Genomic DNA, 22,220 nt, shown 5'->3' with positions numbered 1-22,220 from the left:
TCGGGCAAAGGTGAGAACTTTTAGCAATTAAACTGGGGGAGGCGCCGTCCCTTTCCAGTGGCTTGGGCTGCATTTTTTAGTGTAAAGTAGCTATAGGTTGATCATACAGGCTTGTTCAGTGCTATTCATCACCCCACCCCCACCTCCTCAGCCAGTCAGTGCAACCAGGCATTTGCAGCCTATTTAGTCATCGAAAACTGTGTTTCTAAATTCCCCAGCACTTCCCTGTCTGGCAGGGGCAAGCTAGGCTGGGTGTTGCACTCAGGATCTACTTCAAATAACCTGAAAAGGAGAAAGTGATGGACAAGAGTTTCCCCACAGATATTCAGGAAAGAAATGTGAAAGCTAGAAACCATCTGATGAAAATGTGAGTTAGGTGGACAAAGCAGTTGCAATTTCTCCAGCAGCAGCAAAAGACTAGTCCATCTCTCTAAATATTTAAGCCAATCACTTTAGCTCTCTGCAGCTTTCGCAGTCAAGGTACCCTTGGGATCCCTTTGCACTCTTTACCTCCTGGTTTACCATGTTATCCATCCCAGTCTTTCGAAACATCCCCTCTTGCAGCTTCTGGTAGCATCCATCCTCCACTCCCCATAAGCAGTCTTTGTTTTCCAACACCTTCTGCTTCTGTGTACATGCTGGCTTGTGCATGTCTTTGGCTTTGTTTGCATTTGGGAAAGAAAAGAAATCCATAGGAACACAAGGCCAATAAGATCCAGCACCTGCAATGGCTATTACTTCTGGCAGTGAACTGCCTAATCCTCAGCTCTCACAGGAAAGTGAGACATAGTGTGAATACTACTGAGGGGCAAGTGAGGTCAGTGTTATTTGGGATCATGTGGATTAGAGGAATGTGGAGACTTCGTGGCTTAGTCACAAGATCCTAATCAGTTAGTATTATAGTACCCACAAAACAGGTATTCTTAGCCCTGCCAAAGGATCTGGGGATGCTCAGGGGCAGCACAGCATATACAGAAATCTATACTGTTTGCTATGTGTTGCTTAGGACCAAATACCTTAAAGGGGACAGAATCTCACTGAACAGAGGGCTGTGTAGATATGAAGAGCAGAAATTGTCTGTAAAGCACTTCTTATCCGTACCCATCCATGGCAAGATTGGTGCCCTGCTCCAGTTCACTTCATCAGTCCCTACAAAGAAGGACCCTCTGCCTTGTTAAGAATGTCACCACCTGATGCAGTAGAAACTTTTTTCAAAGAGCTGTAGGAAAGGTAAGCCTAGAAGATTATGTAGGGTAAACATATATAACTAGACAACCATGAAATGTGTATTACATGCTGGCTTCCAGGAGCTCACAGGGCCTCTTCCTCCATTTCCAGGAGAGTTTGCAGGAGAATGAAAGCTTAGAAAGGGACATTTCCACCACAGGCTGTACAAAGCAAAGACCCTCCCCATGGTTTTTTTTTTTGTGCTCCTCTTGAATAGTTTTGTTTCAAGAGGGGCTGGTTGGAAAGGCCGCTTGGAACCAAGAAAGCTACTTTCAAATTCCACAAAGCATGGGAGACGCTGGAATACAGTGAGATTTTTGCAGCTGTTGGCCCAATTCTAAGCATGTGACACTCTAAAAATGTTCAGATCCTGACAGTGCAATTCATGTCACTTCTACTGTATGTTCCTCACACAGGAAATTTCTCTATCACAGCTAAAGAGAGAAAAGCTTCTTCCTTATCCTGTAATGCAATCCGTGCCATATTAATTTCTAGAGGCTCTGCTGGGGTAGATGTTGTACCTGTATAAATGCGCTATTTATAAACTCACCCTTTTATATCAGGTTGATGTACTAAACCTCACCTTTTCTGTCAGTTTTCAACAGAGGACATCCAGGTGCTCAGTGAAGGAGGCAAATGTCCTTATTTTGGTTTGCAAGTGGAGAAACAGTAGCACATGTGACACACCGTTTCCAAGCTTTTAAAATAATTTCATATCCATCATAGAAAATGTGTACCTAATTGTCTGAAAAATTTGGTCTGTAGATCCTAGTGATAGCATTTTCTACCCGTCTGCGTGGTTCTCCACTGGCAGAGCACATTCAAACTGCAATAACTCCTTTTCTTTTCATTATAGGTAGCTCACTGCTGGTCTACAATACTCCACCCCACACAGAATCTTCCTCACGTCTTGCCACCAAAGAAGGTCAGTCTTTTGCATATAAATGTCATGGCTTCCTGTGCTCTCACAATGTTTTTGATTGGGTTAAAACTAGACCTTTGATATAATATCCTTGGAGTGAAAATGTTCTGATCTGCTATGCATGCACAACATGGTTAAAATAGAATAATTCACAATTTGCAGCCCTGTCCATGCTGAAAATCACATCTCCACTTGTCCAGCCAACAGTGTGGCATAATCATAATATCAGTCATAGAATGGTTTGGGTTGGAAGAGACCTTAAAGATCATCTACTTCCAACCCCCCTGCCATGGGCAGGGACATCTTCCACTAGACCAGGTTGCTAAAAGCCCCATCCCGCCTGGCCTTGGACACTGCCAGGGATAAAATGTGTATCTGCCGTTTTCAGGAGCTGACGGTGGTATGTTTTCTGTTCTTTCTGTTACACAGTTTGAAATCTCAGATATATAGCAAGGACTGAGACACTATTTTTCCCTGAGTGAGTTCATAGTTGAAAGGATAAAATTTTCTCACAATAAATTCCATTATTCCATAAAGGCCACTCAGGTCTTCCACAACTATTCGTGAATCTGTCAGCTAGTTTCAACCAGCAAAGAAGACCAAGTGTATCTTTTTGACACTTTTTGAACATTTTGATTTCTTTTTCAAATAGCCCCAAATTTTTAATCTATTTGAAATTCTGATCATGTAGATAGAGCTTAGAAACCTTGAAGTTTAGAAGCTAATAGCACACTTGAGGCTCCTTCAGGCTTTTGAGTTGTTTAAGTTTTTCAGGTTTTTCTCTGCAGCTACAGTCCCGTTCCTTTTCCCTATTCTTAATGAAAAATTATATTCTCAGTCATGTTAAAATTATGAGAGTTGGTGTGATGAGTATGGTGCACATTCCTTGCCTACATAAGGCAGTAAGTCACAGTTGGGTGGTTGAACTGCTAAAGGCCAAACAGGGTGTTAAAGACTGAAAATCCGGTCCTGTGCTCTGTAACCTACTGTGTAGACCTAGGATCCTTGGGTTTGGTCTTCTTTTCCCTTTGTGTAACTGCAGGAACACCAGTTTCGCTCACTGAACTATGTTCAGCTCCTCTGTCTGAAAAGGTTCTGGGAAAAGTGTGAAATCTTATGCCTGCTATATGAGATAACCCACCTAGAAGCAGTCTGCTCTCGTGCTGAGACAGTTTCCTCACCTCATATATAAACATCTCTATGCTTTTCAGGAGGACATGGCTTCACTGATGAGCCCCAAGTTTGCATTTCAAAGAATAGCAGGCAAAGGCAGAAAGTATTCTATTTAAGCAGCTGGAGAGAGACAAACACCCCCCCCCCCCCCCCCCCATTTCACTGAAAGGCTACAGCAGGCTGAGACCCCACATTTAACAAGCTCCTGCATGGTGTGCCTGGCTGCTTCATTGACTAGCACTGCTCTTAGAGCCAGCGCTTCTTTCTCATTGCACCGTGCTGCATTTCACCTCCAACATCTGTCCTGGACCCAGGACACAATATCAGTGCTGGTTTTTACAGCAGCTCCTTTTGTCTGGCATATAACTATCCACTTGAGCTGTCTGCTCCCTGGCATGCTGTTCTCTCTTTATGAGACAGGCATTAGTTGATAAAACACGGTACATTACAGAGACAAAGCCACTCAGTTTTTTCTGTGGCTGACTACTTTGACGCTAACGCTCATCTATTTAAAATTAATAAAAGCTAGGCTTGCTCCTATTTGAATAAAACAGACACACATGCACGTGTTTCTCCACAGTTTCCCCTGTAAACACACATGGACATCCAAGACTGTGCTCTTTCTGTCTCAGGCCAGGTGGTTGCTAAAAATAAAGGGAGGAAAGCCGTGATTTTTTTATTAAAGAGAAATGCTTTGTGTAAAATTACACTCCTCTGAATGTTTTATACCCTTTATCTTTTCAAGTTGGGCCTAGAGTCACTCAGGCAGAAAGAAATCTGAGGGAAAAAAATGTTCCTCCCCCTCCATTTTTACTGCCCTCAAGTGTGTTTCTTTAGTGCAGCTGAGAGAAGTTTGCATTTGATTTCTGTCAGCTAGGCGTTTGTAACTTTACATGGTACTTTCATCATGTGTCAATAAAGGACTAAACACACCCCAGGGACAGTCAAATAAAAATTAAGAACTAGCATAGAAATGTTGAAATCCCATCTATTCCTCTCCCATTTCTTCCTACAATGCCTGAATTTCCTCTGCATTCATGTGATGCCCAAATACTGTTCTAGGATACACCAACCCACTTCAAACTACTGTAACTGATTCTTGCTCCAAATATTATTTGTGAGGTAAGATGATGGGATAAGAGACATGTGGACATGACAGGCTGACAGATAAGGAACTGGGGGAGCAGAGGAAAGTGTCTTGTCCAATATCACAAAAGAAACTCATGATTAATATAGAACTGGACTTGGAATTCCTCGGCCTCGGTCTAGTCTGTTTTAGGCAACAAGATTTTCCTTGCTTCCTTTTAAGTTTTTTTAATGGGCTGGCATCAAGATGATGATATTCTTTTGGAAAAGGAATTTCAGAATGAAAATAATGATTTATTAATAAGTATTTTCCTGTCTTCTTAACTTCTCAAAAGATGAAACATTTTTCTTTATGTTATTACATCTTGAATCTACTAGTCCTGCAAACAATTCTCTCTGTCTGTGAATAAAACCAGACAAACAAATTCTTCTAACCACCTTCCTCTGAGGATTCAATAGCAGGATGAGGTGATCAGATAGTACAATAAATGTCAGAGATAGGAAAAAAATACTGTTTTCTTCACTCCTCCTGTAAGTTTTCTTGCGTGTTCTCTAAGATCACATAGCTAATGCAAATAACCTGCTTGTGCAAATTCCAAGGAGAAATGCATGCTCTTTGCGTACGCTTACACTGTGCTTTATACAACATATTACACCCACATACTGGAAAAAAGAACCTACATGGCACAAAAAGGTACAGCTGCAACAGGACAGATGCAGATGCTTCAGATACAGCAAACAGCTCTACTCTCCCCCAAACTGGTCACGGACGTAGCTGTGTAGCCGCAGCAAGGATGGTGTCAGCCAGGAGCATGGGGCACCACTTGACCTGTGGCCCATGCTGGCAAGGGCAGCGCTGCTGTCACAGGACAGGGTTTCATGCCGTGGCTCTGGAGCTGTCAGCCTTGGCTGGTTGCAGCTGCAGACTTTACTCCCTTTTTCCCTTCTATTTTCTGCCCTCTCACTTCTGCAATGCCAGCTCTGCATGCACAAGAACCTGTAGCCCTGCTTTAGGAGAGTTAAACTGCTTTCATAGCAGAAACAGAAACTGTAAACTTGCACAGCTGGTGCACACAGCACATGCGTTTTGTTCTTAGAACAGATAGGTAGAAACCTTGTTGTGTTCAAAGGACTCTTGTTGCCTGAGCTTCTTTGCTTTTCAGCCTCATAAACACTCAAAACTATGGTATTTAGCGTCATTGGTACAAATTGTCTTCAGCTGCCTTTGAGAAATAAATTGCTTTAATGAAAATCACCAGTATTTTTTGGCTAGAGAACACTTTTCTGGAAAATGAAACGAGGTTGCTCTCATTGCTGAATGGAAAGATTTGTGTCCCACTCCCAGCACTCCACCGGAGAGATGGGCTGTTTCATTTTCCGTGACTGGAGCAATGACTGACCTACTGTAGGTACTGGAGACATGGGAGAAGAATCTGAGACCACATTATCTGCCAAAGTCCATGGGGATTGTAAATTGCTTGCCTTCAGAATGGTGTCATTTAAGTAGGTTTCCATAGGGAAATGGAAAGTATATTCACATACAACATCATTTAGGAGGCCGAAGGGTTGTGTCCCGGATGGTTGTGAGCATTCTGGCCTCAATCCAACACATTTTTAAAGCCTTTGCTGGCTTTTAAGTATGTTGGGGTCTGCATAAGTCGTGTGTTTCATACACCAGCCTAAATGCTGTGCAGGATTTGAACCCAAGCAGGGCAGTGCTGGCAATTTCTGAAGAGGCAGAATCATGACGTGTTCATGTGTGAAATCACATGTGTCTAAACAGGCACGTAGGAGTGTCTGGTGTGGTATATGTGCTGCTTTGTGGCATGTGCTGATACACAGTGAAGTGGGTATCTGTGCAGTGGAGGTGGCAGAGTGGGGTGAAGGGAGGCTCGGGTGATAAGGGCTACACCCACGCATCATGCGTGAGAATTCAGTGGAATGATTTTGTGTGGCAATTTGTCTCCAGCTTTCAGGTTATGTATGATTTTGATTAAAAAGCTGGATTCAGCATGGGTCTCTATCCTCCAGCACTGTCTTCTGCATACGTCAGGCTCAGCCTAAGGCAAAACAGTTACCATAGAATAGCAGTAAACCAGCACTAGCCCAAAGTCCAAAATCCAACCTCAATTCAAGCAGAACATAGGAAAAACTGCTCTTCTACCTGCACTTTCAGAGGGAAGAAATTGGTATGTGAATACGTGAATATGGATGTAGGAGACAAATTGAAGGAGGTCGTCTGTGGCTATCCCATGTTTGTATTTGCATTATTGAAGTGTTTGTGTGAACAATAAGGATGTTTGGGTATAAGGTGTGTTTGTTTGTATGTTTTGTTAGGTCGTTGGCAAATTTAAGAACACAAACAAATCAGTGAGCTCTGAAACTCACACAGTGTGGTTTCCAGCGGTCTTGTACCCCTGTGCATTGTGAGCCCCTAAGGAAGAGTTTACTGATGTTGGAGCATTAATAAGAACTCTCTCACACAGCGTCCCTGGTACCTAACAAAATGTGAGCCCTTGCAGCTGCTTTTCTCGCTGTCAGGGCCGCAGTCTCTCTACTCTTTCCCCAGCAGTTTCCTTTAAATTGGTAGGAACTCTTTAAAACTCATCTCTCCCACTCGCCACATTCAGTGACAATTCCGGGCAACAGGTCCAAATGTTTTGGGGGACTGGAGAGAGAGGTGCGAAGAGACCACAGGCAGCATGGTTGCATAAGCACGATTCCCACAGGAAAATAATCTCAAATTCCCGTATAAAATTCTTCTCTTGAAAAGGCCATTTTCCAGGTCTAAAAGGTTGTTGTGTGAAAAGTATTGACCAGTTTCAGTAAAGTCTTCTTTTGAGGGTGTCAGTAAGGCCTCTTGTTCCCAGCAAAGGTTGTAAACCCTCCAGTCATAGTCCTGTCAGAGGAAAAGCAGTTGCAGCTTTATGCCCTCTTAATTGTCTGTACATGCTAAAACATTTGTCGATGATATTTGTGTGCCTGGTGATGAAACATCCCATTTTTAGCTCCGCAGCAGAAAAAGGGGAGGGTTTTTTTGGTCCTTCTTTTATTTCAACTGTGTGGCCAAAACCAGGGATTTATGATTTCAGAAGAGACAGTAGCTAGCGCTCTTGGATTTTTCTTTTTTTCTTTCTTTTTTTTTTAATTGTTTTCCTTTGAAATTCCAGAGTTAGTGTTTTGTCTGCTTTCTCCCTGACCCTCTTCAGAGGCAGGCGTGTGTTTTTTCACCAGAAAAACTGGAAACAAAGAATCGTTGTCTTTAAGCTGTAGCAGGCAGGAAACCCAACTCACAAGGGATCACCCTGAGCCAGCGCTGTCCCAGAGTAGACTCCAGTTCTCTGAATTCAACCTGACAGCTTGTCTGGAGCACTTTCTAAGTAACCATTATCCTTCCTTTTCTCCCAGCAAAAGAGCTATTATTTTTTTGCCTAGGGTGCACTGCAAGCTATGTTATTGCACATGCATGGGGGGTTACACGTTTGCTGGGGTGCAGTCCCTTCAGTGAAAAGCTCTTGGAAGCGCTTTGGCTGTTTCCTAAGACAAGAGTAAATTTTTTCCCTGATAACGAGTTAAATGCTGTAAAAATGCTTGCTGCAATGTCTGCGCATGTGTGTGTCTTCCCTTCCCTTTTCTCTTATGTTCATATTGCTGCGTCTAGCTTTTTTCCCCATGAATATGCATTTCTTTTTCTTTACTTCTGCATTTTTCAGTAAGTGCAAACTGCAAGCACGTTAACTGTTTGGTTTTACCCCCTGTGTGCTGGCAGGTAAAATACACACCGTGCTGTCTGTGTATTTATGCACACTTGTATATGTGTTTTGGATGAATGTGTACATACGTGTGCTAAGGGCGCTCAGAAATGTGCCTTCCAGAATATGCAATTGTGTGTCTGTTTTTGCTCAGTAGCGTGCCTGTCTGCATGTGGCTGTTTGTGTCTGCAGTCCTGCGTAGCTCAGTAACATGTATGTTGGCTAGAAAGTGACTGCTTTTCAAAGCTGGCTCTGGGAGGGATTCTTAGGACACATACTACAGTCTTCATGAACTGTGCATTGGGACTTCTGCTGCTGCTATCAAAAAAAGCAACAACAACAACAAAAATTCTCATTACTTCCTCCTTTTCTTCATAATGTGTCTTTGTAAGCGTTGCACAGGGTAACTCAGACGTGAATCAGGAAGTTCCACCGCTGCATGGCTCTGGGATGTTTTTCTAGCCACACTTGCACAACTGGGGGCTGTCACCTATGGCTTAAAGCAAACAGGGAGTGACTCCACATTTTGGAGGCCAGAGCCCTCCTCTGAGCGGGTGAGCAGAGCTCCAGGCTCGAGCTGTGTTGTGTAGGAGCTCCTTCATGTCACCCTGCAGCCTAACTCTAATGAGGGAGAGGGATCGCAGATCTGAAGCTGAAGTGACCTGCTTCAGAAAAGACTACCCTAAGCGTGACCCTGTCTGTACAAGCTGAATAAGTCCCCTTCAAAAATCCTGAATCCTAGTTCTGGCATGTGCCATGTTAAGCTCCAGGACCTGTCTGATGCTGGAAGTAAACAGGCTTCAGCCACAGTACTTTAATCCAACATTGGATCTAGAATAGGAGTTAAGTTGGAAATGTTTGACTGCTCTGATCTATAAGTTGGAAATGTTTGACTGCTCTGATCTATATGTCTATAAGGATAGTAATGCTTAATAACTGGGCTCTCAGCTACTTTCAGAGACTTCCCAAGTTAAACCTGTTCTTCACGTCCATGCTCTGCAACAGATTTGTGACGTAAATCCAGCAGTCAGTCCCCTCCCGCTTGGTTTGAGTTGACTTCAGGTCAAACCCCAATGTTGTTCCAAGCCTGGGCTTTGGTCTCCATGTTGGTTTCTTAAAATAGGTTAATAGCAATATAGAGATGTTTGATAATAGTGTTTTTTTTTTTTTTAAATTGTGAAATAATCAAGTAGCCTGATAACGCAGAATAGTTGCTTCCTCTTAGTGGAGAGACTTAGGATTACTTAATTCCATGTATGATCCCTTACTGGTGATTCTTTAGCACAAGGAGCAGGACATTGTGGTCTTGAAGCAGAAACAAATGAGTTTTGTGCTTGACGGCACTGGAAAGTCTTATGTAATCCTGAGAACAGTCATCGTAATACTGGCTGTGAATGACATACAGCATGACATATGCCATACGTGCTAAGTAATTGTTTTAATTAGCAGAAACAGTAAATTGAAAAGTACTTAATTGCAAAGCAAATGATACTGTGGGTGAGATTTTGAGGCCTCAGTGTACGCAGTTATGACACACATGTAACTTGTACCTGGGTGTGTGCCATGGGGCTAAACTTGGGAAGCTAATTGCCAACTTGCATGAACCTCTTGCAGCCATGTGAAAAGGCCAGAGGACTCCTTATACTCTGTTCTGTTTTCTAGTCCCATTCCACCGTCTCTGCCACACACTGTCAAACCTCCTACAGACAAACATCCAGAGTCTTCACGGCTTTGTGCTAAGAAAAACTGTATCTAAGCAAATCTCTTGCTGCTGACATTGTGAGGTTTTGCACCATATGTACTGAGCATTTAGTACTTAGAGCCAGAGTGGGCCTGGGAAGAACCTTACAGGCTCTACAACTTTTATGTTTGCTGCCATCATTTAAAACAATGCGTCTAATGTTTCTAGGAGGAGCTGGAGGTGTTTTTGGCTTCCTTGCCCCTCCAGAAACCCACAGTCTAGGTTTCTTCTCTCCAACTGGCTTTAAACACAGCCCCACCTCTTCAATGCGATCTCCAGGAGGTTAAATGACGGGAGTGTGAGGGCTGGATGCTCAGCAGCTTGGCACAACTTGCTTACATGTTTGGTTTGCAAGCAGCAGTGTTTTTTGTTCCCATGCGCCTACATTGGGACTTTTCCAAGATACCAGAATAGTGCCACCACACACAACTTCACTTTGGGAGGAAAAGCAGTGAGGTCCTATGCCCTCCTTTCTCTCTTTCCCTATAAAGTAGTTGCCGCAAAATAGACCCCAAGTGACCACTTAGGTTAATCACAAGTCTGGATCCCCTAGGACACCTGGTTCTGCTTTCCCCATTTAGAGAAGCTAATTTAAATTCCAGCCACCAAGCCAGGATAATTTCTTCCTACTGAAGTAGAAGGACTCATTGCAAAAATCAGACTGTGTTCTGCATGGAGAACCCTGTGGGTCCGATAGCCCGCTTCACATTTGTAGCCTTCCCCTTCCCCTGATTTGTTTCATTGAAACCTGTAAGGCCAAGTCCTGCCTGGAAATGTAGTGCCTGTGCTCCCTAACCGAATCAGACAGGGTGTTCAGCAGAAGGTCCTCCTGTATTTCTGGTCTGGGCTTTTTTTCCATCCAGTGAACTGGAGTCATTCAACCTTTTTTGGAAAGAACCTCAAGATGCTGTGGTGAGGAATACAATAGACGATGGCTAAATGACTCCAGTCATTACTGTTATTATCCATCTAAGTCAGCAAGACAGACTTGGTCAGAGGCTGCCAGTGTGTTTCAAAGGGAAACGGAGGCAGTGTTAGTAAGCAGACAGACAATTCACTGAGACTTGGGAAACTTACCTTTATATTCTTCTTGGCTCTGTCTGTATGACTTAGAACAAGCCACTTTCCATCCTCTGGCTGCCTCATCTCCTTGCAGGTATCAGCTCCAGTAGGCAGAGGTTGATGGGCAATTTCTATTGCTTTGCACCTACCACGCTGGGGAATCTAGGTGCCTCCACAAGTTTGCTGCACATGAATTTCTCCAGACATCTACAAAAGTTGGCTTTAGGAAGAAATCCCATCTCAGGGGATGAGAGCTTCTTGGGTGGTTCCAAGCCATGCTCAGCTCTGCGACAGGGCCCCTCTCACAAGGGAAATGCGATGGGGATAGCATTTGCTCAGGCAGAGCTCAGCATCTGGATGCTCCTGTGTTACATATGGTGTTACGTTTCATGACTCTCTTCAATTTGGACATGCAGTCCCATGGCCATCGTGTTAACCCAGGCATGACACTGCCCACGGGTCTGCCAGCAGGAGCTAATGTTCAGACCAGCCACTCTGTACCTTGACAGTGAGCCCCAGCAGTTCATAAAGCAGACAGTACCTGGCTGGGAAAGAGCTGTTGCTGCTGCCAGTGATGCCATGACATGATGAATATGCCATCCTATTCCTTCCCAGCCTTGCTTGCAATTAAGGGAGCTATGCCAGCATAGCTGGCATTTCAAATAAAATTCCCCTATAGTGCCTATAAAGCATTTAGTTCATAAATGACTCGGCCCCACTGTATGAGGATATTACCAGCCCAGTGCCCATTGTTCTCCTGGAAAGCCTTATCAAGGCTGGTAGGACAAAATAGTGCCTGAATCTGGTTTGACTGAAAAAGCTCCTATGGCGAGAGCAGGATGAAGGGGCTGTCAGCACTCAGCGAGCAGCTCAGGAAGCGCAGGGACTGTGAGCCTATTGTTCAGTTGAAATGTCCCCCTTTGCTTCTCCCCTCCGTCCCAAGCTCTCACATTTACAAAGCACTGGGTTCTTTTACAATTTTTAAAGAACTTTTAAAGGCTTATCGGAGAGGGTTTGCTCTCTAATGCATCATATCTTAAACTCCGACTCCCTAACGGCTTGTTCATTGGACTGGAAGGACTGCCAGGCGTCTGGGATCGTCCTCGCTGTGGTGCGGAACTCCACCTGGGGATTTTAAGCCCGGGTTCCTAGGGAAGGGAGTCTGTGCCTGTCTGCCCATCTGCCCCCAGCAATATTGGAGCCTATTAGTGTGTTCAGACTAAATGTGACCCAGAGGTATGGGGAACGGGACCGAAGCAGCACTCAAGGTGTGAGATGAGGAGGGGCTGGCTGTAGAGGCAGGCTGGTGGTTCGGTGGAGCCTGCCTTATTTCCCTACTGCGATGCCATACCTCCTGTGCTTGCAGAGCACAACGTGCAGCTGCCCTCCTCCTCCATGGCCCACAGCCTCAGCCAGGGGATCCCTGGGACACACTGCTCAGTTTCTTCCCCACATCTCCTTCCTTTTTTGCACCAGAGTCTGATAAGAAACTGCAGGGGTTTGCATAATTTAGCTCATTTCTTGAACTTTACAGGACAGCCTACCTAATGCCCTATCTTGATCTTGCCAATTTTGCCATGTTCTAAGCCTTTTCTCAGTCTTCTGTATAGCCTAGCAGGCTGTTTCACGACTGTGTTTTTTCTGGTTTACATTTAATTCCAGAGGAATCAATGGATTTTGAAAGGGGAGTTGCACAGCAGAGGATGAGAATTTCCAATGGCACAGAGCGTGGTGGGGTAGGAGCCGAGGGAGATTTGGGGTGAGAAAGTATAAACCAAGGTTAGAAAGGGTCCAGAGACCAATGCTGTGCAATCTCTTCCACACAGCCTGATTTCTGGGAAAGCCAGTTCATCTGGAAAAGGCAGCTAAAGCCTGAGGAAAGTGCATTTATGCATGTAAATAAATAAAATTATATTTAAGCTTCTTCCCAGGCGCGCTGTGAGTGTGAATGTTTGCAAAGCTGTGAGATCCTTAGTTGAAAGGTGCTGTGAAAGTGCAAAGCATTATTAATATCCTTTACCTTACTTATAATAGAGTATGCATTCATTCTGGGGAATTTCTGGACATAAACCAGACAGCTGCAGAATGACATTTCTTGAAAGCATCTATGATTTATTTTCTGCTCTGTAATTCCATTTTGTATTGAACACACATTTGTCATAGGACTGTTGTTCCACTGGGCCTTTTAAGACTAAAACAGACTTGGGGACCCGATCCTTAGTTAGTATAAATTTGCCCCTAACTTCATTATAGCTCTTTGCTGATTTACACCAGAAGATGACCTCGATCCAAGTCTTTTAATTGACTTTCCATAGCGCAGCAAGTTTTGGTGTAAAATCCAAGTGGTTTTAATGACAGATAAGACCCTCTGTGTAACTAACTGTCTGGCTGGAGTTCTGTAGGATCTGTTTGAGCCACTGGGCGTCAGGTCCCGGGAACGATATTGTTTTTGCAGAAACTCGAGTCTCTGGATAGGTTCCCTGGCTCTGCCTTTTCCATTTTGTTTTAAACACGTTCAGCTTTAGAGTCTGGGCCTGGAAGCTGGGAGGGCTGGTGTGGTTCTTTCACGTTGCACGGATTTTTGTGAAAACAAAACAAAAATAGCTTAGTGGATTTGGCCTTTTTTTTTTTTTTTTGGAGAGGAAGAGAACGAGTTGGAAACTTGCAGTATTGTTTCAATACCAACAGTTAGCCTATATTGCTAACTATCATATTTAACCCTTCTTACCATTGCAAAGTCATGCTTGGAGCTAAGTCTCACCCTAACGATACAAGTATGGCAGCCCCTATATCTGCCCACACTTTACTCCATAATCCATAGTATAAAAGGGAAAACTGAAGCAAAGTGACTCATCTGAGGCACTCGAAACCTGGATTAAACCTGGGCTGAGACACAGGTGCACCATCCTTCCAAGGTGACATTTTACTTCCTAAAACCTATGCTACAAGGACACCCATTCAGACAGGTTTTGAATGTTAATTTTGACGAGACTTAGCCAGACTTATCTGGAGAACCAAGCCTTGATCCTGTAAAGTCCAAGCAGCTGGAGCAATACACACCTGGTCAGCACATCTGATTGTAATATTGCCACTTACTGGTTCAAAAAAACCCCTCAGGAGATGCATTTTACACTGTAAGCAAAGGAGGCTCCTACTCTGTGACAAAGTTTCCCCATCTGAAGGAGGATCATCTACCCAGATGATGGCCTATTTATTTACTCAAAACATGCTGATGCATCTGAATCAACCAAGATGCAGCAGTTGACTCATTTTGGTCAATTATCTGACCCAAAAGAATCAGAGAAAACTGAAAATTTTCAATAAGTTTGCTACTTTTTGGAAAGGAATTTTTTCCCCCATGTAAAAGTAATTTTTTTTTTGTTGGAAAATTAATTGTTACCTTTCTTTTTAACAGGATCACCATGTAGGTGACATTGCCATTAAAATGACGTAATGGCATACAGTTTCTGATTGAGCTCACCAAAATGTACATTAGCAGCTCAATCAGTGGAAATTTTTGAGGCTTAGCCTTTCTCTTTCAATGCAGAACTCTGCTGGTTTTTTTCTCAAAATATTTTCCAAAACATTGCTGTAATAGCTCTAGTTGTAATACTTGTGAAGGACATCCCAGGGGAGAAATGAAAGTCAGAGACTGGCTGCAAAGAGGACATGGGAAAAGCCAGTGGTTACTTCGGACCTCATCTCTGCTCTCTTGATTTCAGTCACTGACAGAGCAGCAGCCCAAGCTCCGGGTGCACTCAGATGAAGTTAAGATTTGCCTGACAGCTTTCCAGCAAGGAAAATGCCACCCGTGCAAATTTACAACAATGAGAACTGCTGAGGACTGAGCTTGGGGATGAAGTTCCCTGGTGGCAGCAGCAGGCTGCAGCGCAGTTTCTAGCCCTGCTGCTCCTTGCCCAGCCATGGGAGCGGGCACAAGATTCCCTTCTGGGCACAGCATGGCTGGACCTGTTGCCTCCATCTTCCAGAGATGTCCCGTCACAATCTTTGTACCAGGCTGAAACCATAGCGGTTTGTTTTTCAGTCTGATCTATTTGCAGTGGGGTTTGTGGTTTCTAGTAAAAAAGGAAAAAACAAATAAGTAAAATAAAAATAAAAAGAGCAGATTACATGAGCTCTATTTTCCCCCATTCCCTGCTCTTCCCTCCTCCTCCTCTTTCTCTCCCTCTCTTCCCCTCCCCTTCCCTCTCCCATCCCTTCTCTGTTTTCCTTTTCATGCCAATAACTAGAAGGCTGTAATTTCAAAGCTGCAGCGGCTTTCCCAGCGCCGGGAGGAATGTGCAAGTGCCTGGGATGTTTCCACAGGGAGCTGCAAAGCCCCGCTGTGCTGTGCAGCCCAACGGGGCTCCAGGCAGTGCTCACTCCTTTCCAGCAGCATGGTCAGAGAGGCATTTTGAATTTCGCTTGAGAGGAGGCTTTTTCCCCTTTCTGCCCTCGTTAAAATAGCTTCCTTATTCTGCATGGCAAGTCCTTGGTCTCCCTGGCTTTTAAAGTCACCATTTGTTTTCTGTGAAATAACAAAAAGGTTCACCTCGTCCTCCTTTTCTGCCCATGGTCTTCTGTCATCTAGGGATAAGAGAAAGGGGGTCTCCTTTTGGCTGGGATGAGTCGCACATTAAACTCCATTGAGCGCAATGACTATACTTCATGATCAGAATGTGTCAGGCTTGAGTATTGCCCAAACAGCTAGTCCCAACCACTGTATTTACACCCTGTTGCTTTTGTGAGAGGGCCAAGGGAGCGTAGGTGATGTGGGAGAGGAAAAATAATAGGTCTGCATAATACCAAGCTAGTCAGGACCAAGATACGAAGCTAGATTCTTGCAAGAGGTTTGTTGGTTTTTTTTTTTGTGGGAAGAGTTGATTTCAACCCCTCTGTGCCTGTTGTCTTTTGTCATTAGATCCTTCCTATGATGCAGTCAGGAGAACAGGATGGGGCAGTAATATGAATTCTGGCCTCACCAAAAGTAAGTTGTCCCAATGGGAATCACAAATTCTGTGATGGAAGATCAAAACGAGACTGTGGGAAAAGACGGGCATGGCTGGCTTGTATTATGAGCATCAGAAGGGCAGAAGATTGGGGACAGTCAGTAAGATAAGAGCTAGAATTATGTTATGAAAAGAAATAGCAAGTGACAGAAATATTTTTATTATTGAATCGTGTATTGAAAATGATAGCACGAACCTCTAATACTTCCAGGATTTGATTACGGGGCCAGGAGCAGATCCTCTGGACGTGTCAGCCACCTGCTTGTAGTCTGCTGTAAGGTTTCTAGGCACAGATACAGACAGCTTGGGCAGATTCTGAGAATTTCATGCTACTTTTCAGAAAGTAAGATTCTACACAAAGTCCAGCAGGCAGATAGCATCCCTACTGTGTGAGCCCTACTCGTGCAACTGTTCTTGTTTCTTACTAGTTTTATAGTGTCCTTGAATTCCAAGTACACTCTGGGTGACATGTCATTAGAAATACCAATCCCCTGTCCCTAAAGGCTGTATTCCAGCTAACATAACCAGCTGATACTGAGCCACACTCTCCTCTGCTTCCACTGTTGGGGCTCATCCCTGTGCAGCAGTGCAAGATGGGCACATTTGACTCTCAACAAGATACTAGTGGATGCAAGTAAATGCGGCAGAACCTGGCTGTCAGATTGTACTTCCTTTGCTTTTCAGCTTTCTGAGCTACGCACATGCTAAATGTGAAGACTCTTTGAGTTACGATTTTCTGTTATGAGAAATGCTCTGAAGAGGAGGAACAGATGCTAACGTTGAAGTGATTTATAGAAACGGCAGTGATGTTTTCAACAAAATGTTTGATTTGATAAACCCAAAAGTTTTTGCATAAAAAGGTTGCTTTAAAAAAGAATTTGCATTTCCAATAAATATGGAAAGAAGTTCCAACATGGGAAAAGGTCAGCATTTATACATTTTAAAAAATCCCATTTTCTATTCAAAACATGGATGTGAACTAGAGTAAAGGTTTAGTTGCGATAAAAGACAGAAAATTAATAAAGTATCTACATAATATTTTTCTTTCCTCATCTCCATACCTTCTTTGTACAGTGAGATTTTTAATTTCTAGTGAAATCTCTTAGTTTTGTGGTGCAAATTCAAAAATATCAGCTCTTAGGATTAGAAAACTTTTCCCATTGCAGCCACTCTTATTCCTGTTCAATGTGTCTTGTACTTGCCCTGTTCTGTTCATTCCTCCTCTTCTCTTCTAGTACATATAAGATCTTTCTGTGTCTTTACAGGCCCTCCTGTTGCAGGGACGCAAAATGTGAATAAGACAACAGAACAGCAACGGCCCCAGCCAGGTAATGGTTGATTTTGTTCCCACTGCATCTGCTAAGTCATTAGATTTGTACTAGATTGGGTGAATAAATGTGTCAAGCAGCACCAACCGTGGGCACAGGACAAACAGGCAGAGCCTTACAGGGAAGTCTTAGAATAATGAGTCAACTGTGACAGAGCAGTGACAGCAATTGGTCCAAACTGTTTCTATTTTACTGCATTGTCCTTCCCCATTCAAAAGGAACATCCTCGTTTCAGCTGAGTCACGTGCAGTGCCAAGCATCGGTTGCATCTCTTTTGAAGCATCATGACATGCCGTGTAATAGGTCGTGAAGCAGCTAGGGGCACGGAACAGTTTATGCTGCAGCGGTGCAGTGTCTGCTCGTTACCTCTTCACCTCTGCTGCAGCAACATTCAATGGAAGTATCTCCAAACAGAATCAACAGGGCTTCTCCTGCGTCAAAGAAAACCAAATAAGAAAAGCAAACCCTGTTGGGCAGCAAGCAGTGGTGTTTCCTGCTAGTTTCCCAAGGGGCCTTTGAAAAGCTAAATACCACCTTCTCTGCTTTGCACAGCTGCTTTCTATCCCCTTTATTTTTTTAGGGGGTTGGTCCTTTTGGCATCAATTCAATCCACGAGCAAATGCTATAGATCCAAATCACCAAACCCAGAGAGAAGCAAAGGAGAAGTGTAGAGATTAGGGCTGAGGAGGCCCCACAAAAAGGGAAGGAATTCATTCCTAATAAATGCACTGTGGGGTTTTCAAGGAACACTCAGCTTCATTTGAGCCAGTGACCAAACTCCTTTTACTCTCCTTTCTCTAGTGCTCTGTTTGCTTCAGTAGGGGAGAGCTGGGTGAACATTTCATTGACCTCAGAGGGAAGCAAACTCAACTGCTAACAAGTGAATTTGAAAATCTCATTTACAGTCCAGCTCTTTTTATTAGGAGGAATATATTTGCTCCTGATTCATTACTGTTCCACTGTCCCACACTTTTGCTTTTCATGTTTCATGTTTTCTAGTTGACACGTCAGCATAGGGTATGTCCAAAGAGATTACAGTCTTTGAAAGCAGGCAGGTCTGAAACCAATGCCAGAAACACTGTGCCATTTTGGATTCCATAAATAATGGGTGGTCGTTTGCTAAAATAAGAAATAAGGAACACATCAGGCCTGTTCCAGGCCCTAGGTGAAGAGGCAGTGAGAGTAAAGAAAGAAACTGAAAATTTGAACTGGTTTCCAGAATAAATAGTAACGAACTCTTGTTTCTTTTTAATGAAACTTTTTTTTAAATCGCTTTTGTTGGTGTTTGTTTTTTTTTTTTTAGATCCCTATCAGATCCTGGGGCCCACTAGTAGCCGTCTTGCCAATCCAGGTGAGTTCATCTTTAAATTTCAGACCACCATTGTCGAAGGGGTTAGCTTTCCCTGTGATCTACTGCTCCAGCCTGTACGGGATGTGTAGCTGTTGTCTTCTGCCAGTGGGGTAGGCTGTAAGAGCCGTTGACCTTAGCAGCTGTGCTCTTATGAGTGCTTTTGCATAAATCCCTGCAGAAAAGTGAGGAAAGTGGTACAACATTATCTCTGTCAAGACAAAATCACCATCTTGAATGTTCTTACCCCAAACCAGCGTTCCTTAAGAGGAGCTGTATGGGGAATTTAAATGCTGGTCCCTCAGATTTGCAGGACAGGTTAGTTTTTCACTGTCTGCTACAGATTAGCTGAATGGAAGGCACAAAACGTCTCTGAAAGTCACCACACCGTAACTGTCCCTAGCATGTCATCTGCAGAAAACAATCCTTGTCTTGGGAAGTAAAACCTGGAGTAAATCTTGCTTAAACTAAACAAACTTGTATACATTGAATGCTTGTAAGGTAACGTCCTCATAAGGCTCTTTACTACGAGTATAACTGTACCGAATAAAATAGGAGTCATCTAGTCTGGGGAACAAATAATCTTATGTAACTCGGATCAGCAACTGGAAAGAAAACTGTAGGTATCCAAAACAATATTCATGGTAAACAGTAAGCAGTTGAGAGTTGAAATATACTGTGTTAAGTATTCAGTGAAAAATTTTGCGGAACACTATGCTCGGAAAAAAAGCTGTTTATGAATAGCCCGAAGATTTTAAGGCCAAAGGCGACCATTATGAAATCTAATCTGACCTCAAACTCATGAACAGAACAAAGGGTTGACTAACTTGTTTGCTGGGAACAGTTTATCCATTCCTACGTAAGACTTTCTAAGGCTTGAAGGAGCAGTTCCCAGTAAAGATCGAGATAGTCCTTCTGTTTCCTGCCTTTGTCTTTGCTTTTAAGCAGGAAACACAATGTCATTTCCTTTCCTCTTTGGCTTGCTTCTCGCAGGGAGCGGGCAGATCCAACTGTGGCAGTTCCTTCTCGAGTTGCTGTCAGACAGTTCCAACGCCAGCTGTATCACATGGGAAGGGACCAATGGGGAATTCAAGATGACGGACCCTGATGAAGTGGCACGGCGCTGGGGAGAACGCAAAAGCAAGCCCAACATGAATTACGACAAGCTGAGCCGAGCCCTCCGATACTACTACGATAAGAACATTATGACCAAAGTGCATGGCAAAAGGTATGCCTACAAATTTGACTTTCATGGCATTGCCCAGGCTCTTCAGCCTCATCCCACTGAATCATCAATGTACAAGTATCCATCAGATCTCTCCTACATGCCGTCTTACCATGCCCATCAGCAGAAGGTGAACTTTGTACCCCCGCACCCTTCTTCTATGCCTGTCACATCATCCAGTTTCTTTGGAGCAGCCTCACCTTATTGGACCTCCCCTGCAGGAAGCATTTATCCAAACCCCAATGTCCCTCGCCATCCCAATGCCCATGTATCACCACACTTGGGCAGCTATTACTAGATGCTTTTATCTTCAAGTGGCCTTTATCAATCTGGTTGGACTTTTTCTTTACTTCTGGGATTTTTGTGGTTTTTTGGGGGACCCTAATGGATAATTGTGGCCTTTCTGGGGAAGAATTAAAACTGGATATTGGTTATTACTGGATCAAACCTTTTACTTTTGTAACTTTGCCTCTTGTGTCTTGAACTGAGAGATGGATGCTTCTTTGGGCCAGTACTCTGCATTTTCTTTGGTTTTTAACGCTTATGTCCTCTGTAGGAATTGACTATGAAGATTGTTCACCATTACCTGGAATGATTATTAGCTTTTTGATGAGAGAAATTTTTAAGGATTCAAAGGCTGTTGACAAGACATAGATCCAACTGTGGGTCGTAGGAAAATATGACTACATGGGGTTTTTTCTCACTGTGGAGAGGGTGGGCAATTTGACCATTAAGCGGAGGACATTGGGCTGCAGGGGACCGCAACTGGAATCTTAGCTTTAAGGCAGATGAGGATTTTCACCCAACTGGAAATTAAATATATATATATTCATATATATATATGTACATGTATATTCTAAGAAGTAAAGGGCATTGAAGGAACTTTTCTAGAGTGTACAACTTCAGTAGACTGTGTATTAACTCCAGAGACATCAGAAACCAGAACAAAATGTCAAGCACAGACATTCCTTGAAAGCAAAAGTGAAGTAAACTAAATGACAGCAGGCCCCTGAGCTCTGCCAGAGCCTTAGGGATCGCTACACGTACCGATTCGCGAACGCTGTGCGTTTGTCAGACCGTCATCCAAAGGGTCAACAAATCAGAAGGCAAATTACTGTATAAATTATGCAGAGTTATTTTTCCCTATATCTCACAGTTTTAAAAGAAAGATTAATTAAAACGAGTTGACCTCGGTCACAAATGCAGGTTTGTTTTTTACTATCAGCTCAGTTGTTTGTGGGTTGTTTTTGTTTTGTTTTGTTTTGTTTTTAATGTAATTTGTACATCTTTTCAATCTGTACATTTGGGCTTTGTACTTTTTGCTAAAAAAAAAAATAATAAAAAATAAGACATGAGTAATGTATCTGTTGGAGATAGCCTGGATCCTGCAATTGGATCCATAATTGACCCCCAAAGTAGCCAGACACCTTCCAGATTTCCCTGGGTTTGTCTAGAGTAGTGTTTTCTTGTATTACTCTGTCATAGTAGTCTGCAAATTAACTCCACTTAGCTAACATGTTTGCATTGAAGCTGATTGAAAACATGCACCAGCATTTTAAAGGAAATATTTAAATATTTTGTTATATTTATCACCAAAATCTTGAACTTTGGAAAGATCTTAACCACTTCATAGCTAAAATTATCAACTACTTCTTGCAATATCTTTGCGAAAATTTTCGCTAGGGGTTTTCATTGAAATTCTAAACATCCAAAAATTCTCAGCCTTCTCTGATTTTGCACATGTTAATTTGATGATCCACAAATGGTGGTTTGGTGCCATAAACAGAAGGGTAAAACACAAGCATTTGTGTTTTAGAACAGATGTCTGTGTGTGTGTGTGTGTGTGAGACTTACATGTACAAGCTATTAGCTAACTTGTATTAACCGGCAACCAATTAACAGGATCACAAATATCTAGTCTAGACATAACCTCTGGGACTCTGCGTGGGTGCAAGATTTGGTCCATGTGCATCTGATTGCAGGATGAGCGCCTGAAACCAGAACATTATAGTCTGCTCATAACTTTAAACAGAAGCACTGATGCCATTATTTAACAAAATGGAGAAATAAGATCAAGCTAACCAGTTTAGGTCTTAGTGCTTTCGGGATGTTTATAAGTAATGTTACTGCAATAATCGCAAAATTTAAGTATGAAGAAATTACCCATGGAAGTGGGGCTTTTGCTACTATATATATGCAATGTACTTTTTGGATATTAAAATATATATAATTTTGCAAGCTATCTTGGTTTTTTTAAAAAATGTATTAAGTGTTACAATGAAACTGTTGTAAGAAGAGGATGATGTAAAAAGATGTGACAAAATAAATGGTGGTTTTCTTCTCTAAG

At 43.0% G+C, this 22,220-nt stretch overlaps 1 protein-coding gene across 5 annotated transcripts in view; it reads left to right on the top strand.

Annotated features, from left to right (window-relative positions):
* The window catches only part of FLI1 (Fli-1 proto-oncogene, ETS transcription factor), an 89,385-nt gene extending 67,166 nt beyond the window's left edge, over window positions 1-22,219 (top strand). For 3 of the 5 annotated variants that reach the window (XM_014278746.3, XM_014278745.3, XM_014278747.3), the window contains 5 exons: window positions 2,084-2,152; window positions 15,885-15,950; window positions 17,238-17,300; window positions 18,604-18,651; window positions 19,642-22,219. In XM_014278746.3, the coding sequence (XP_014134221.1) occupies window positions 2,084-2,152; window positions 15,885-15,950; window positions 17,238-17,300; window positions 18,604-18,651; window positions 19,642-20,171 (776 nt within the window). In that variant the 3' untranslated portion in view covers window positions 20,172-22,219. The remainder of the gene's footprint in view (window positions 1-2,083; window positions 2,153-15,884; window positions 15,951-17,237; window positions 17,301-18,603; window positions 18,652-19,641) is intronic. The other 2 variants (XM_014278748.3, XM_005437611.3) reach the window with 1 other exon arrangement.
* Window position 22,220: the final 1 nt, after the last annotated feature.

The sequence above is a fragment of the Falco cherrug genome, chromosome 17, assembly GCF_023634085.1.
Source record: "Falco cherrug isolate bFalChe1 chromosome 17, bFalChe1.pri, whole genome shotgun sequence".
NCBI classification, from domain to species: domain Eukaryota; kingdom Metazoa; phylum Chordata; class Aves; order Falconiformes; family Falconidae; genus Falco; species Falco cherrug.
Note: the sequence above shows the minus strand (reverse complement) of the source record. Positions and strands in the feature narration are given on the sequence as shown.